The 19,156-nt window shown below is 43.2% G+C and overlaps 1 protein-coding gene and 1 long non-coding RNA gene across 2 annotated transcripts in view; one reads left to right on the top strand and one right to left on the bottom strand.

The window, feature by feature from the left end:
• Positions 1 to 19,156, top strand: part of LOC141172095 (uncharacterized) — a 165,650-nt gene that overhangs the window by 12,660 nt on the left and 133,834 nt on the right. The gene's annotated exons all lie outside the window — the stretch shown is intronic.
• CBLC (Cbl proto-oncogene C) overlaps positions 3,945 to 19,156 on the bottom strand; it is a 47,779-nt gene continuing 32,567 nt past the window's right edge. The window contains exons 5-10 of the mRNA XM_073655938.1: positions 17,014 to 17,151; positions 16,142 to 16,229; positions 7,025 to 7,156; positions 6,288 to 6,374; positions 5,672 to 5,713; positions 3,945 to 5,510 (exon numbers count right to left, since the gene is read on the bottom strand). Of these exons, the coding sequence (XP_073512039.1) occupies positions 5,214 to 5,510; positions 5,672 to 5,713; positions 6,288 to 6,374; positions 7,025 to 7,156; positions 16,142 to 16,229; positions 17,014 to 17,151 (784 nt within the window). The 3' untranslated portion in view covers positions 3,945 to 5,213. The remainder of the gene's footprint in view (positions 5,511 to 5,671; positions 5,714 to 6,287; positions 6,375 to 7,024; positions 7,157 to 16,141; positions 16,230 to 17,013; positions 17,152 to 19,156) is intronic.

Here is a 19,156-nt window from a genome sequence, read left to right as displayed (position 1 = left end):
TCCGTGTAGTGTTCTAGATCCTATAAAGACAAATGTGTTCACCCTCCATGTAACAATGTCCCCCGTCCTTGCTCCTTCTTGTAATAATCTCCCCCATTCTGGGCCCCTTCCAGTAATAATGTCCCCACCCTGGCCACTTCCAGGAATAATGTCCCATCCTTGACCCCATGCTATAACTTTTCCCACTTCCTGGTATAATGTCTGCCATCCTGATATAATGTCTCTCATCCTGGTATAATGTCCCCATCTTGGTATAATGTGTCCCGTCCTGGCTCCATCTTGTAATAATCTCCCCCATCCTGGGCCCCTTCTAGTAATAATGTCCCCACCCTGGCCACTTCCAGGAATAATGCCCCATCCTTGGCCCCCTGCTATAACTTTTCCCACTTCCTGGTATAATGTCTGCCACCCTGATATAATGTCTTTCATCCTCGTATAATGTCCCCATCTTGGTATAATGTTTCCTGTCCTGGCTCCATCTTGTAATAATCTCCTCCATCCTGGGCCCCTTCCAGTAATAATGTCCCCATCCTGGCCACTTCCAGGAGTAATGCCCCCCATCCTAGACTCCATGCTATAACTTTTCCCACTTCCTGGTATAATGTCTGCCATCCTGATATAATGTCTCTCATCCTGGTATAATGTCCCCATCTTGGTATAATGTGTCCCGTCCTGGCTCCATCTTGTAATAATCTCCCCCATCCTGGGCCCCTTCCAGGAGTAATGCCCCCCATCCTAGACTCCATGCTATAACTTTTCCCACTTCCTGGTATAATGTCCCCATCCTGGTATAATGTCCCCCATCTTCGTACAATGTCCCCATCCTGGTATAATGTCCACATTCTGTTATAATGTCCCACATTCTGGTATAATGTCCCCCATCCTGTTATAATGTCCCCCATCCTGGTATAATGTCCACATTCTGTTATAATGTCCCACATTCTGGTATAATGTCCCCCATCCTGGCATAATATCCCTATCCTGGTATAATGCCCCCATCCTGGTCTTCTTCTTTTCTTCTTCAACACATTAAGAAACCCAAGCAAACAGTTATTCTCACCTTCCTCAGCTCCCATGCCGTGCGGTATCTTCTTCTGTAGCCGGCAGCTCACTTCGGCATGCTGGCATGGGCAGGACATGACATCACTGCCATACACTGCATGCACTGACCTCTATTCTGGTATAATGTCTCCCATGCTGGTATAATGTCCCCATCTTGATATAATGTCCCCCATCCTGGTATATTGTCCCCCATGCTGGTATAATGTCCAGCATCCCGGTATAATATTCCCAATCCTGGTATAATGTGTCCCCATCCTGGTATTACATCCCCCTTGCTGATATAATGTCCCCATTCTAGTATAATGCCCCCTATTCTAGTATAATGTCCCCCATCCTGGTATAATACCTCCCAACCTGGTATCATGTCCCCATTCTGGTATAATGTCCCCCATTCTAGTCTAATGTCCCCAATCCTGGTTTAATGTCCCCCATCCTGGTATAATGCCTTCCATCCTGGTATAATGCACCCCATCCTGGTATAATGTCCCCATTTTGGTATAATGCCCTCCATTCTGGTATAATGTCCCCCATTTTGGTATATTGTCTCCATCCTGGTATAATGCTTCCCATTTTGGTATAATGCACTCATTCTGGAATAATGCCCCGTTCATGTATAATGCCCACATTCTGGAACAATGTCCCCCATTCTTATATCATGTCTCCCATTTTGGTATAAAGATCCACATTCTGGTATAATGTGTCCCCCTTCCTGGTATAATATTCCCCATCCTGTTATAATATCCCCCTTCCTGGTATAACGTCCCCCATCCTGAACCCCTTCCATTCTTCTCCAGTACATTTTAAAAAGAAAAAAATGATTTTTCTTGCTTTCTTCCGCTCCCACGCCGCACAGTGTCCTCTTCTGTAGCCAGTGCATCTGACTTCGGCGCACAAGCACGGACAGCGCGTGACGTCACTGCCGTGTGCCGGGCGTCACTGTCATAAGTCTGCAGTCACACATAGTGACTGCAGACTTATTGATTTGGACCATACAACCCTTTGAAAGAAAATCTTTGGTCCAAGTGAAGGAAAACCTAGCGACGACTCCAGGTGTTCATAGGTTAACAAGACGGATGCCAGCAAGGAGGAGGTGGCAGCACTCAGCACAAAACAAGGACTCCACATCAATAGAGAGGAGAGATAATCAATTCCCAACCGCAGCTCTTACGAAACAACAGAACATTCTCCTGCCAGGAGTGGGATTATCACACAGGTATTCATGGGTGAGTGCAACGGAGATATTCGAAAAGAAGGAAAAGGAAAGAAATCGCCTGCTCAGTAAACCCTGACTCCCTGGTGTCAGGGTAGAAAGTCAAAACATCGGCGCCCAGAATGTGACTGGGTCACATGACACCGCCGTACGGTTAAAGACAATCACCCAACACCTACTGTAAACTCGCAAAAATGAAAATTGTCTGGGAAGGGATTAAAAGTCGTTGTGTGGCGTTTCCAGGAATCAGGATACTCGAGGATGTCAATGAGAAACATTTTATGAAAAATTGTTTGTGACTCCATCAGTAATATGATGAGTACACTCCAATACTGGCCTGATTGTGAGTGTAGGAGGCCAAAACTTTACTATGTAATTTACGTCTATACAAGGGATCTGTCAAACAAAAATAAAAGTTCTCTATCGGCTATAAAACCAGACAAGGCAGGAAGAAGTTGAGACGTATTTGTCACAGTGTTGCACTCAGTGGATACATTCTCTAGACATGCTTGACACTTTTCTGCTCCTGACATCACTTATGGGCTCCTGTACAATGACTGATTTCACCTCTATATACAGTAGATAACACAGGATCCACCATTCACAATAGGTGATATCACAGCTCACCTCCTCCTCCTGTACAATGACTGATTTCACCTCTATATACAGTAGGTAACACAGGATCCATCATTCACAATAGATGATATCACAGCTCACCTCCTCCTGTACAATGACTGATAATACCTCTATATACAGTAGATAACACAGAATCCACCATTCACAATAGGTGATATCACAGCTCACCTCCTCCACCTGTACAATGACAGATAACACCTCTATATACAGTAGATAACACAGAATCCACCATTCACAATAGGTGATATCACAGCTCACCTCCTCCTCCTGTACAATGACTGATTTCACCTCTATATACAGTAGGTAACACAGGATGCACCATTCACAATAGATGTCACAGCTCACCTCCTGTACAATGACTGATAACACCTCTATATACAGTAGATAACACAGGATGCACCATTCACAATAGGTGATATCACAGCTCACCTTCTCCCCCTGTACAATGACTGATAACAGCTCTATATACAGTAGATAACACAGGATCCACCATTCACAATAGGTGATGTCACAGCTCACCTCCTCCTCCTGTACATGTATATGGTATATATGATGATGCATCTATATACAATCTATATACAAACAAGTGGGGCCTGAGTTTGGCTATTGCTGTTAATGTCCATGTGAAAAAAAAATGTTATCATTATTATAATAATATATAGCAGATTTAAACAATGGGTTATTTTTTGATGACACATTCTCTTATAAAGAACTTATACAGGCAGGAAAACAATATACACAAAGGCTATAGAGGGTGGTACAAGTCATAATACAAGCATTGGCATTCCCTGGCATTGGCATTAGCATGATGCTCCTTACATATTTTAATATATTTTTTTATATATTTTTTTTATAATAATTTCATATAAAGTCTAATAAAAAAAAATAGAGGTAACCCAAAACACTCATGTGCATACAATAATCTATTGCGCCGAAGTTGACCGACTTTAATCATAAAATCACGCAATGATTCATTCATGCAATGATGCAAATTTTCTCTATAAACCTGGGTCGAATGTTGGAATCTTTTTATTAACCATTTATCACCCTCTGATATTAGATCATAAATTCTGCTGAAGCTTTAGGAGCATTAAAAATGTATGAAAAAATGCACAGTATTCCAGTTTTATTGAATATTCATGAATTGTGATCAGAACAACCTCATTTACATTATTGCCAAGACTTCTCTTATTTCCGATGCCTTCTCGCCCTCTACAGGCTACTGTAGATTATAACAATGTAAAATGTTCCTAAAGAGTACATTTCCTTTAAAAAATCACCCTTAGATGATATATTAAGGCTGGAGTCAATGGCCAAGTGGTAATGATGATCAGGGCATTAAGCTGCTTTGGAGAACCATCCACATCCTCAACTATCGCCCACTCATTTCAATGAGTGATGCTTCGTTTCAGCAGTTTTCTCCTTAAAATTCCCACCAATGGATCCAAGCCAAGTACGTTGTCGTAGGGTGTTCTACAATATGAGATTGGGTTGTCTAATCTGATCCATCACTCACCTGTGAAATACTAGCTTGCAATATTTGTACATTTTTCTCCAAAGCCTCGAAAACAATGTAAATCGCCACCAGAAAATGGGGGTATTTTTATTTTTCCTATAGGACCCCCTCTTACGGTGCCAACCGATAATACATAGTTCTCCACTGTCTTCAGATACTCATTATCTCCTTGGACCCCTCTGAAGGTCTAGACTGAACCCAAGGATTGATTTTTGCTTCTTCTTGAGCGTTTTTGTTATGAGGAACCACAATGTGTATCTGATGTGGGCATTGATGAACTGTTCTTTTATACGAATTTAAAAAAAATCTTAAAAAAACCATATTAAGATATCCTTCATTACATAGACAGAAAGCAACAGAAGTCTTCAAAGTCTTTGATGTAGCTTCTTGATTAAAAGAGTCAAATAGAAATCTCACACACACATTACCAATAAGTGGTTGGCCCATCCATTCTTTGGTGGATCTCTCCATTTTTTGGTTTGTCCATTCATTCTTTGGTTGGTCCATTCATTCTTTGGTTGGTCCATTCATTCCTTGGTTGGTCTATTCATTCTCTGGTTAGTCCATTCATTCTCTGGTTAGTCCATCCATTCTTTGGTTGGTCCATCCATTCTTTGGTTGGTCCATCCATTCTTTGGTTGGTCCATCCATTCTTTGGTTGGTCCATCCATTCTTTGGTTGGTCCATCCATTCCGTGGTTGGTCCATCCATTCCGTGGTTGGTCCATCCATTCTTTGGTTGGTCCATCCATTCCGTGGTTGGTCCATCCATTCTTTCCTTCTGTCTTCCCTATAAACGTCTTGTTGGCCAGCCTGGATTTTGACTTCTACTAATGATATCTTGAGCCTGCAATTTTGGTCTACGAATGGGCACTGCAGGTCTATTACCACCAGGAAAGAATGACCCTCTAGATGTAGAAGGAAGAGATTCAGTAGGTGCACTAGGTAAGACCCGTGTGGACATGTGATGAGTTGAGGTACTGGAGGAATCCGGAGGTGGTGGTAATGGTCGGTTTCTAATCCAGTCTACCTCCTCTTCATCGACGACGTTGTCAGCGCATGCACCCCATACATTTGAGGCAGCGTTCTGCTGGCACAAGATAACGTCATGGTTATAAAGTCGCCTTGGAACAGACAAACATGGAGAGTCTTCTAGGAGGTCAGACAACACGAGAAAGCACTGCAGAGACGACAAGACAGACAGAGATAGCCATACAACCGACTGGAGCCAGAGGGTTCATTACTCACATCATGGTTTGGCTGGGCTATGGTGCTCGGGGGATTTGTTTTCTACAACACAATAAAATACAAGGAAAGAAGCAGAGAAGAACGTTATAAGAATGACAAGCAAACATTTATGTATTTTCTTATCTAGGAGAACCCAAGATTGACCACGTTTAGTGTTCCAGGTACAGTACACTGTAGACGAGAGGTCTAGAACTTCAGGTGCCCATAATCATAAAAGTTGGCTGAACCCACCAAATTTGGAGAACTATTGTATATGTATGGGGTCATGATAACTCTTTCATGGCAGATAATGACAGATGAATTTCGACTTAGCCAACCCTTTTGTTCTTAGGGAAGGGCGGCAACCATTAGAGGTGTCTAGCATGTGTCTGAGGGTATCAGGAGGACTAGCTTTTGGTTGACAGCTTTTGATGATGTGCGTCTGGCGATACATATAACCCAACCGCCCAATCTACTCTGTTCTATAAGGATGGTGACAGCAGACACTGTGCCTAGCCCCTGAAGACTACAATACTGCCATGTTTGTTGTAATGGACCATGTTGATCCAGTACTACCTGCCATTTCCCAGTTTTGTGTCCCCTATAATCCCATATAAAAGTCTCTGATAATACCCACCTGTTCTACATCTGAAAGTGCAGCAATGTGAACCTCCTCTCTGCCTGTAATTGTGGTGCGGCAGAATGGACACGTGTTTTCCGATTTCTACAGGAAAGAAAGCCAAGACCATTCAGTAAATGACAAGTTACTTAGACATTACCAACCTGCTGTAACCTCACTATAACTATTCCTTATTAGCGTCTAACTCATACTTTCCCATTCTCCCAAAAACATCCGTGAGGCTCTCAGAAAATCGGAAGACCTCTCGGATTCTCAAAAAAGTTGGCCAATCTCCCTCTGAAGCCTTGTGATTCCTCCTGGTTTCCTGTGCCGGAGCATAGGTATGCTTCATCATCAGATTGAGCCCCAAGGGTGTAGTCGAACATTTATAGAACCCAAAAATAGAAATAAGATAGACAGCACTCCAACTTCATTCAAGATGTTTATCCACCAGGCATGCAACATTTCAACCTCAATGGTCTTTGTCAAGCACCCAAAAATGTTACTTTCCTGTGGTCCCTTACTAAAAAGGTTTATTTTGACCTTTTATGCCACCTTCTTCCTTCTTTCGTAATGACAATGTGATTTATATATACGTCATATGTTAGGTATGGGTGTATGGAGAGGCCACGAGACATGATCCCGCTCTAAACACAGCACGTGCCACCTGTCTTACACTACATATATGCAATAAATATATATCCTAAAGACTACCTGGATAACCATGTATACAGAAGTGCACCCTGATGTGTTACCTGCCATGAAGTCAGGCATGCGCTGCACAGTAAGTGTCCGCAGGGCTGTATCCGAGTATTCTTCTCATTGTCCGTGCAGATCTTACACAACTGAAATGTGGAATCCATGTCTGAATACAATTCCCACTGCTCCTACATGGAAAGAAAGTGAACAACAATATATATACTGTATATATATATATATATATATATATATATATATAATCAGATAAATAGATAGAAGATAGATAGAACAGAAATATACAGTAAAAGATTCTAGCAGCTAGGCTGCCAACAGTGATTGAGATGACATGTCAAGTGATTGTATTTCGCAGTGAGAAGTACTGAAGCAGGTGGCATTTGTGGAAGGTGGAGTTTGAGGTACGTACAGTATGTTGCATTTGCGGCAGGAAGTATTTGCAGTAAGTGTCATTTGTGGTAGGTGGCATTTATGATAGGTGTCATTTGCAGCAGGTGGCATTTGCAGCAGGTGTCATTTGTGGTAGGTATCATTTGCAGTAGGTGGCATTTGTGGCAGGTGGTATTTGCGGCAGGTGGCATTTGCAGTAGGTGTCATTTGCAGTAGGTGTCATTTGTGGCAGGTGGCATTTTCATTATGTGTCATTTGCGGTAGGTATCCTTTGCAGTAGGTGCAATTTGTGGTAGGTGGCATTTGTAATAGGTGGCATTTGTAGTAGATGGCATTTGCGGTAGGTGGCATTTGCAGTAGGTGTCATTTGCAGTAGGTGGAGTTTGCGAAAGGTGGCATTTTTAGTAGGTAGAATTTGTGGTAGGTGGTATTTGCAGTAGGTGGCATTTGAAGTAGTTGGTATTTGTGGTAGGTGGCATTTACAGTAGATATCATTTGTGGTAGATATCATTTGTGGTAGATGTCATTTGCAGTAGGTGGAGTTTGCGTAAGGTGGCATTTTTAGTAGGTAGAATTTGTGGTAGGTGGCATTTATAGTAGATATCATTTGTGGTAGATATCATTTGCGGTAGACATCATTTGCGGTAGGTGGCATTTGCAGTAGGTGGCATTTGCAGTAGGTGGCATTTGCAGTAGGCGGCATTTGTGGTAGGCATCATTTGAAGAAGGTAGAATATTCAGCAGGTGGCATTTGCGGTTGGTGGAGTTTGTGGCAGATGGCATTTTCAGTCGGTAGAATTTGTGGTAGGTGGCATTTGTGGTGGGTGGAGTTTGTGGTAGGTGGCATTTGTGGTGGGTGGAGTTTGTGGTAGGTGGCATTTGTGTTGAGTGTCATTTGTGGTAGGTGATATTAGGCCAATATGGTCATGCAATAATGAAATAATAAAGAAATAATGTACATTTATAGTAATCTCAGACTGTATGTTGCACACATTAATTTCACTTTATTAGAACGTCTTTTTTTAGAGATCTTCATTATAGATATTCTAGAAATGAAAGATTTTTTCGCCGTTTCAACAAGCATGTAAGCGCTCAACAATCAGACATTGTGTATGTTTTAACGAGTCACGGAAAGCCCCAAACAATCCAGGTTTCCAAATAAAGGGCCCTCTGGTTAGGTTTCTGCTTCTTCATTGAAGGGAATGTATCATGTACTATACTATAGTGCACATATCCAGCAGACACACTGACAAATCAACGCGATTCAGATGAAACACATTGGTCTGTCAGTGTGCCTATTGGATATGTAGTGCCAGCGTCTTTTAAAAAAATTTCTAATAAAAAATAGATTTTATTTACTATTTTTTCCGCAGGAATATTTCTTTTGCTATGAGGAGGTGAGCTGCGACATAATCTATAGTGAATGGTGGATCCTGTGTTATCTACTGTATATAGAGATATTATCAGTCATTGTACAGGAGGAGGAGGTGAGCGGTGACATCACCTATTGTGAATGGTGGATCCTGTGTAATCTACTGTATATAGAGGTGTTATCAGTCATTGTACAGGAGGAGGAGGTGAGCTGCGACATAATCTATTGTGAATGGTTGATCCTGTGTTATCTACTGTATATAGAGGTATTATCAGTCATTGTACAGGAGGAGGAGGTGAGCTGTGACATCACCTATTGTGAATGGTGGATCCTGTGTAATCTACTGTATATAGAGGTGTTATCAGTCATTGTACAGGAGGAGGAGGTGAGCTGCGACATAATCTATAGTGAATGGTGGATCCTGTGTTATCTACTGTATATAGAGGTGTTATCAGTCATTGTACAGGAGGAGGAGGAGGTGAGCTGCGACATAATCTATAGTGAATGGTGGATCCTGTGTTATCTACTGTATATAGAGGTGTTATCAGTTATTGTACAGGCAGAGGAGGAGGTGAGCTGTGACATCATTTATTGTGAATGTTGGATCCTGTGTTATCTACTGTATATAGAGGTGTTATCAGTCATTGCACAGGAGGAGGAGGAGGTGAGCTGTGACATCATTTATTGTGAATGTTGGATCCTGTGTTATCTACTGTATATAGAGGTTTTATCAGTCATTGTACAGGAGTAGGAGCAGGTGAGCTGTGACATCATCTATTGTGAATGGTGGATCCTGTGTTATCTACTGTATATAGAGGTGTTATCAGTCATTGTACAGGAGGAGGAGGTGAGCTGTGATATCACCTATTGTGAATGGTAGATCCTGTGTTATCTACTGTATATAGAGGTGTTATCAGTCATTGTACAGGAGGAGGAGGTGAGCTGTGATATCACCAATTGTGAATAGTGGATCCTGTGTTATCTACTGTATATAGAGGTGTTATCAGTCATTGTACAGGAGGAGGAGGAGGTGAGCTGTGACATCATCTATTGTGAATGGTGGATCCTGTGTTATCTACTGTATATAGAGGTGTTATCAGTCATTGTACAGGAGGGGGGGAGGTAAGCTGTGACATCACCTATTGTGAATGGTGGATCCTGTGTTATCTACTGCATATAGAGGTGTTATCAGTAATTGTACAGGAGGATGAGGTGAGCTGGGACATCACCTATAGTGACTGGTGGATCCTGTGTTATCTACTGTATATAGAGGTGTTATCAGTCATTGTACAGGAGGAGGAGGAGGTGTGCTGTGACATCACCTATTGTGAATGGTGGATCCTGCGTTATCTACTGTATATAGAGGTGTTATCAGTCATTGTACAGGAGGGGGGGAGGTAAGCTGTGACATCACCTATTGTGAATGGGGGATCCTGTGTTATCTACTACATATAGAGGTGTTATCACTAATTGTACAGGAGGAGGAGGTGAGCTGGGACATCACCTATAGTGACTGGTGGATCCTGTGTTATCTACTGTATATAGAGGTGTTATCAGTCATTGTACAGGAGGAGGAGGAGGTGAGCTGTAACATCACCTATTGTGAATGGTGGATCCTGTGTTATCTACTGTATATAGAGGTGTTATCAGTCATTGTACAGGAGGGGGGAGGTGAGCTGTGACATCACCTATTGTGAATGGTGGATCCTGTGTTATCTACTATATATGGAGGTTTTATCAGTAATTGTACAGGAGGAGGAGGTGAGCTGGGACATCACCTATAGTGACTGGTGGATCCTGTGTTATCTACTGTATATAGAGGTGTTATCAGTCATTGTACAGGAGGAGGAGGAGGTGAGCTGTGACATCACCTATTGTGAATGGTGGATCCTGTGTTATCTACTGTATATAGAGGTGTTATCAGTCATTGTACAGGGGGAGGATGAGGTGAGCTGTGACATCACCTATTGTGAATGGTGGATCCTGTGTTATCTATTGTATATAGAGGTGTTATCAGTCATTGTACAGGAGGAGGAGGTGAGCAACGACATCACCTATAGTGACTGGTGGATCCTTTGTTATCAACTGTATATAGAGGTGTTATCAGTCATTGTACAGAAGGAGGAGGTGGGCTGTGACATCACCTATTGTGAATGGTAGATCCTGTGTTATCTACTGTATATAGAGGTGTTATCAGTCATTGTACAGGAGGAGGAGGTGGGCTGTGACATCAACTATTGTGAATGGTAGATCCTGTGTTATCTACTGTATATAGAGGTGTTATCAGTCATTGCACAGGAGGAGGAGGTGAGCTGTGATATCACCTATTGTGAATGGTGGATCCTGTGTTATCTACTGTATATAGAGGTGCTATCAGTCATTGTACAGGAGGAGGAGGTGAACTGTGACATCACCTATTGTGAATGGTGGATCCTGTGTTATCTACTGTATATAGAGGTTTTACCAGTCATTGTACAGGAGGAGGCGGAGGTAAGCTGTGACATCACCTATGGTGACTGGTGGATCCTGTCTTATCTAATGTATATAGAGGTGGTATTAGTCATTGTACAGGGGGAAGAGGAGGTGAGCTGTGACATCATTTATTGTGAATGTTGGATCCTGTGTTATCTACTGTATATAGAGGTGTTATCAGTCATTGTACAGGAGGAGGAGGTGGACTGTGATATTACCTATTGTGTATGGTGGATCCTGTGTTATCTACTGTATATAGAGGTGTTATCAGTCATTGTACAGGAGGAGGGGGTGAGCTGTGGCATCACCTTTTGTGAATGGTAGATCCTGTGTTATCTTCTGTATATAAAGGTGTTATCAGTCAATGTACAAGAGGAGGAGGAGGTGAGCTATGACATCACCTTTGATGACTGGTGGATCCTGTGTTATCTACTGTATATAGAGGTTTTACCAGTCATTGTACAGGAGGAGAAGGAGGTGAGCTGTGACATCACATATTGTGAATGGTAGCTCCTTTGTTATCTACTGTATATAGAGGTGTTATCAGTCATTGTACAGGAGGAGGAGGAGGGCTGTGACATCACCTATTCTGAATGGTAGATCCTGTGTTATCTACTGTATATAGAGGTGTTATCAGTCATTGTACAGGAGGAGGAGGTGAGCTGTGACATCACATATTGTGAATGGTGGATCCTGTGTTATCTACTGTATATAGAGGTGTTATCAGTCATTGTACAGGAGGAGGAGGTGAGCTGTGATATCATCTATTGTGAATGGTGGATCCTGTGTTATCTACTGTATATAGAGTTGTTATCAGTCATTGTACAGGAGGAGGAGGTGAGCTGTGATATCACCTATTTTGAATGGTGGATCTTGTGTTATCTACTGTATATAGAGGTGTTATTAGTGTAATGCAGCGGCTTGCGGCATTACTGTAATGGTCCAGGGTGTGTTCTGGCTGACCATGTACCTCTCCCTCAGGTGACTGATCACATGACTGTGACATCAGCACAGGTCCTGTATGCACTGAAGGATATATAAATCTTGGTGCTTCTGAGACAGTGAGAAAGGCGTGAGGCCTGTTCCCTGGGTGTGGGACACCGTTAGCCTGGAGAGGCTTAGTGAGACCTAGAGAGGCCTGGTGAAGCCTGGTGAGTCCTGAAAGGCAGAGGCTGGATTCCTGTGTGTGTAAGAGATGCCAGTAGCCTTGGAAGGTACGAGGGCTGGAGACCCCCATCTGGGAAGCCGTAAAGCCACAGCTGTGGCAGAACAAATCTAATGGAAACCGCTAGACCCGGCAAAAGGTTAAAGCGGTACGTTATATGGACATTGATATAGTTACTTTGCTGAAGGCTGTAACTGGAGCCAAGGGGGCCTGTCTGCCACTTGAAAGGCTCTTGGATGTTATGTGTGTAAACATGCCGGTGAGCCACTGAGATGGACTGTGTGATAAGCAGTTATGAAGTGTAATAAACTGCTGGATTGTGAAATACCGGAAAGACGTTGCATGTGTGCTTTAATTGACCAGGTGAAGCGAGTGCCCCACAGCATGATGAATAGCGCTGCCTTACATTAGTCATTGTACAGGAGGAGGAGGTGAGCTGTGACAATCCCTATTGTGAATGCTGGATCCTGTGTTATCTACTGTATATAGAGGTGTTATCAGTCACTGTACAGGAGGAGGAGGTGAGCTGTGACATCCCCTATTGTGAATGCTGGATCCTGTGCTATCTACTGTATATAGAGGTGTTATCAGTCATTGTACAGGAGGAGGAGGTGAGCTGTGACATCCCCTATTGTGAATGCTGGATCCTGTGCTATCTACTGTATATAGAGGTGTTATCAGTCATTGTACAGGAGGAGGAGGTGAGCTGTGACATCACCTATTGTGAATGGTGGATCCTGTGTTATCTACTGTATATAGAGGTATTATCAGTTATTGTACAGGAGGAGGAGGTGAGCTGTGACATCATCTATTGTGAATGGTGGATCCTGTGTTATCTACTGTATATAGAGATGTTATCAGTCATTGTACAGGAGGAGGAGGTGAGCTGTGACATCACCTATTGTGAATGGTGGATCCTGTGTTATCTACTGTATATAGAGGTGCTATCAGTCATTGTACAGGAGGAGGAGGTGAACTGTGACATCACCTATTGTGAATGGTGGATCCTGTGTTATCTACTGTATATAGAGGTTTTACCAGTCATTGTACAGGAGGAGGCGGAGGTAAGCTGTGACATCACCTATGGTGACTGGTGGATCCTGTCTTATCTAATGTATATAGAGGTGGTATTAGTCATTGTACAGGGGGAAGAGGAGGTGAGCTGTGACATCATTTATTGTGAATGTTGGATCCTGTGTTATCTACTGTATATAGAGGTGTTATCAGTCATTGTACAGGAGGAGGAGGTGGACTGTGATATTACCTATTGTGTATGGTGGATCCTGTGTTATCTACTGTATATAGAGGTGTTATCAGTCATTGTACAGGAGGAGGGGGTGAGCTGTGGCATCACCTTTTGTGAAAGGTAGATCCTGTGTTATCTTCTGTATATAAAGGTGTTATCAGTCAATGTACAAGAGGAGGAGGAGGTGAGCTATGACATCACCTTTGATGACTGGTGGATCCTGTGTTATCTACTGTATATAGAGGTTTTACCAGTCATTGTACAGGAGGAGAAGGAGGTGAGCTGTGACATCACATATTGTGAATGGTAGCTCCTTTGTTATCTACTGTATATAGAGGTGTTATCAGTCATTGTACAGGAGGAGGAGAAGGGCTGTGACATCACCTATTCTGAATGGTAGATCCTGTGTTATCTACTGTATATAGAGGTGTTATCAGTCATTGTACAGGAGGAGGAGGTGAGCTGTGACATCACATATTGTGAATGGTGGATCCTGTGTTATCTACTGTATATAGAGGTGTTATCAGTCATTGTACAGGAGGAGGAGGTGAGCTGTGATATCATCTATTGTGAATGGTGGATCCTGTGTTATCTACTGTATATAGAGTTGTTATCAGTCATTGTACAGGAGGAGGAGGTGAGCTGTGATATCACCTATTTTGAATGGTGGATCTTGTGTTATCTACTGTATATAGAGGTGTTATTAGTGTAATGCAGCGGCTTGCGGCATTACTGTAATGGTCCAGGGTGTGTTCTGGCTGACCATGTACCTCTCCCTCAGGTGACTGATCACATGACTGTGACATCAGCACAGGTCCTGTATGCACTGAAGGATATATAAATCTTGGTGCTTCTGAGACAGTGAGAAAGGCGTGGGGCCTGTTCCCTGGGTGTGGGACACCGTTAGCCTGGAGAGGCTTAGTGAGACCTAGAGAGGCCTGGTGAAGCCTGGTGAGTCCTGAAAGGCAGAGGCTGGATTCCTGTGTGTGTAAGAGATGCCAGTAGCCTTGGAAGGTACGAGGGCTGGAGACCCCCATCTGGGAAGCCGTAAAGCCACAGCTGTGGCAGAACAAATCTAATGGAAACCGCTAGACCCGGCAAAAGGTTAAAGCGGTACGTTATATGGACATTGATATAGTTACTTTGCTGAAGGCTGTAACTGGAGCCAAGGGGGCCTGTCTGCCACTTGAAAGGCTCTTGGATGTTATGTGTGTAAACATGCCGGTGAGCCACTGAGATGGACTGTGTGATAAGCAGTTATGAAGTGTAATAAACTGCTGGATTGTGAAATACCGGAAAGACGTTGCATGTGTGCTTTAATTGACCAGGTGAAGCGAGTGCCCCACAGCATGATGAATAGCGCTGCCTTACATTAGTCATTGTACAGGAGGAGGAGGTGAGCTGTGACAATCCCTATTGTGAATGCTGGATCCTGTGTTATCTACTGTATATAGAGGTGTTATCAGTCACTGTACAGGAGGAGGAGGTGAGCTGTGACATCCCCTATTGTGAATGCTGGATCCTGTGCTATCTACTGTATATAGAGGTGTTATCAGTCATTGTACAGGAGGAGGAGGTGAGCTGTGACATCCCCTATTGTGAATGCTGGATCCTGTGCTATCTACTGTATATAGAGGTGTTATCAGTCATTGTACAGGAGGAGGAGGTGAGCTGTGACATCACCTATTGTGAATGGTGGATCCTGTGTTATCTACTGTATATAGAGGTATTATCAGTTATTGTACAGGAGGAGGAGGTGAGCTGTGACATCATCTATTGTGAATGGTGGATCCTGTGTTATCTACTGTATATAGAGATGTTATCAGTCATTGTACAGGAGGAGGAGGTGAGCTGTGACATCACCTATTGTGAATGGTGGATCCTGTGTTATATACTGTATATAGAGATGTTATCAGTCATTGTACAGGAGGAGGAAGTGAGCTGTGACATAACCTATTGTGAATGGTGGATCCTGTGTTATCTACTGTATATAGAGGTGTTATCAGTCATTGTAATCCTGCCTGTAAAGATAAAAAGTTTTCTGTACAGATCAGGAAATATTAATCTAATATTAGGCTTAGTTTCCGCTTTTAAGGCTTTTTTTCATATGGATCATAATATGTAAAAAAAAAATTTCCAAGAACAGTATGACTTTATGGACATATACCATAGCTTGTGACTGATGTGTAATAGCAGTGCCATACATACACGGCTCGTGGTGCCACCTTATGATATGGGTCATAGTATTCTATCTTAAAAGCAATACTACAATTTCTTCCATGAAAATAGTATGGACTCATAGGATTCCAAGAGACTTGTATGATACATCTGTGTAAGTATTCACATTTTTAGAAATTCCCGACACACGGTGTATACTTTCTATATTTTTCAGAAATTAATACATTTCCACCACTAGGGGGCGCTCATGGCTAAACCATTGTCGATACTGCTCCCTGGTGTTCATATTCCTTCTTCATTCATATCATACTGTTATGTCCGTGTGCGTTACTTACCTGTGTCACCTGAATCACTGTGTTTGGAGCCGCGTCGGTGAGTGCTGATAAATCCGGGTTAGCGCTCAAACCATTCGGATAGAGATACCTGCGGTCACAGCACAAATGTGTTAAGTATCCACAAACAATGGGGGGTGAAGATAATTGGGGCACAGAGTGATCCTTGGTTCCAGAGAAGCACCAAAGCCCTCCTATCAATGGTAGCATTAATGTAAATTTTACCCAGGAGCCTTAAAGGGGTTGTCCACCCTTGGGGACATTATTTAAAAATACTTATATTCATGTAATCGGGGATAATATTAATATTTGCAATTGGGTCTCATTAAAAATTTTGTACCGTTTGCCTTCTATAGACTGTGTATTGCAGAATGAGTCAACTGAGAATCGATTAGTGAGCTCTTTCTGAGAGCTGTTCGATTTTTTTCTGAGCTCTTCTCATCCTTTTTATGCCAGGAGACCACATCAAAGTTGAGTTTGCAAATAAACAAAAACCCTATGAAAACCAAATGGTCCAAAATTTGTATTGAAATCCAATTGCAAAAATAATTTGTAGGTCTTAAAAATTGAAGTAAAAAAAAAAAAACTCTAAAAAAGTATGTCTCCACATTCAGTGCTCACCCATAGGCATAAGTCTGTTTATTACACAGCTGTTTTATCCAAAAACAGCACCTCCGCTCGTCACAGGTTGTATAATGTATTGCAACTCAACCCCATCACTGTAATATAAGCAAGCTGCAATACCGAGGACAACCTATGCACAGTTGTGGCGCTGTTTCCGGAATAAAGCAGCCATGTTTTTCCAATCTTTTACAACCCACCTATCCTACAGGGCTACAGCTCATTCACAGCCCAAATCCCCTGGCCCCACTCACAGGCCTTCTCGCTCCCCTTCCTTCAGAGCTTCATGTAACGACTTGTTATGTGGGATGGTCTGTAGGATATTGCCTCCAGATGTCACGTAGCCGATTGCCCATTGACCGAGATGTGTGCAGCTCAACCGGAAGATGTAGCTGTGGAAAAAGAAGAGATAATCTGGGATATTAATGTTGATATAGACACAGAGTCTTGGTCGGTCTGACGGCTATGAGGATAATTTGACTGGTACAGTAATAGGGGCACTGTGATTGTCACTTGAGAAGGGCATTGTGTTTGACAGTGTAATTGGCGAGCAATGGCCACTATCAGAATCTGACACTGTTATCGGGGAACTGTGGCTAGCACTATCAGATGGGCACTATGGCTGACACTGTTATTGGGGAGCTGTGGCTAGCACTATCAAATGGGCACTATGGCTGACACTGTTATTGGGGAGCTGTGACTAGCACTATCAGATGGGCACTATGGCTGACACTGTTATTGGGGAGCTGTGGCTAGCACTATCAGATGGGCACTATGGCTGACACTGTTATTGGGGAGCTGTGACTAGCACTATCAGATGGGCACTATGGCTGACACTGTTATTGGGGAGCTGTGGCTAGCACTATTAGATGGGCACTATGGCTGACACTGTTATTGGGGAGCTGTGGCTAGCACTATCAGATGGGCACTATGGCTGACACTGTTATTGGGGAGCTGTGGCTAGCACTATTAGATGGGCACTATGGCTGACACTGTTATTGGGGAGCTGTGGCTAGCACTATCCGATGGGCACTATGGCTGACACTGTTATTGGGGAGCTGTGGCTAGCACTATCAGATGGACACTATGGCTGACACTGTTATTGGGGAGCTGTGACTAGCACTATCAGATGGGCACTATGGCTGACACTGTTATTGGGGCGCTGTGGCTAGCACTATCAGGAGGGCACTATGGCTGACACTGTTATTGGGGAGCTGTGGCTAGCACTATCAGATGGGCACTATGGCTGACACTGTTATTGGGGCGCTGTGGCTAGCACTATCAGTAGGGCACTATGGCTGACACTTATTGGGGAGCTGTGACTAGCACTATCAGATGGGCACTGTCATGCAAGGTGTGGGAAAGACTTAGTGAACACAGAGGGAAGCGGGAAAGGGAGTAAAGGCACTAGGGAAAGTGGGGAGTGGAAACCTCCTAGTCTGGTCTAGTGTCACCCTGTCTCAACTACCGTCCCTATATTGGTTCTCTCCAATCGCCGCTCGCGTGCCTCGCCCTGACTTTCCCTGGTGTATGGCTAAGGCTAGGGAAGGGAGGATATGAGCACTAGTCGATCTCCACTAAACTCTATAGACAACATGGGAGGACAAACAGGGGGGAATTGCTTAGCTTTAGACAACTCCAGACAAATGTGCACACGGCCTCAAGCTCCAGAGAGGATGAAGAAATGCTCTTGCTAAAGCCTCATAAGTAGTAATTAATATCGCCGGCACCTCCCTCTCAGACACACCAGGTATATATACACCCAGGCAAGGGAGCTAATTAGCCAGAGGGAGGTAGCCGCTGGGTCCTAGAGACAGCCAGCCTCTAAGAAGATGTCTGCAATGCCAAACGTGGAGATCTCCTGCAACCAACTGCAGGACGACTGTCTGTCACCTCTGACACACCTGTGACAGGCACTATGATTGACACTGTTACAGTGGAGCTGTGGCTAGCACTATCAGAAGGTCATTGTATCTGATACTGTTATTGGGGAACTGTGGCTAGCACCATCAGGCAGTCACTATGTGTGATACTGTTATTAGGAAGCTACAGATCTGAATTGCTAGATATGAAAATCCACAACTTAATCTGACTTTCTGCAATTATCACTGCGATGCAAAAGGTAAAATCCTCAGTAGATTCAGCCTTAAATGTCCAATCCCCAGTGGATTTACCCTTAGTCTCTGTTCACATCTCATTCAGGGTATACATCATAGGTATATTCCCCTACATATACTTATATGCATGCATCGGGGGGCTTGGTGCATAAGTAACATGTATAGTATGCCACATTCCTATCTCCGAACACGGGCAATTGTGAGTCATGGAGGAAATTACTTTACACATTATCTAATTCCGCTAAATGCAAAAAGAAGGTTAATCAGGAAATGAAGAATA

The sequence above is a fragment of the Phyllobates terribilis genome, unplaced genomic scaffold (assembly GCF_046119375.1).
Source record: "Phyllobates terribilis strain yellow unplaced genomic scaffold, ASM4611937v1 Scaffold_12__6_contigs__length_324123572, whole genome shotgun sequence".
NCBI lineage: Eukaryota > Metazoa > Chordata > Amphibia > Anura > Dendrobatidae > Phyllobates > Phyllobates terribilis.
The sequence above is the reverse complement of the archived record's forward strand: the minus strand, read 5'-3'. Positions and strand labels throughout refer to the sequence as shown.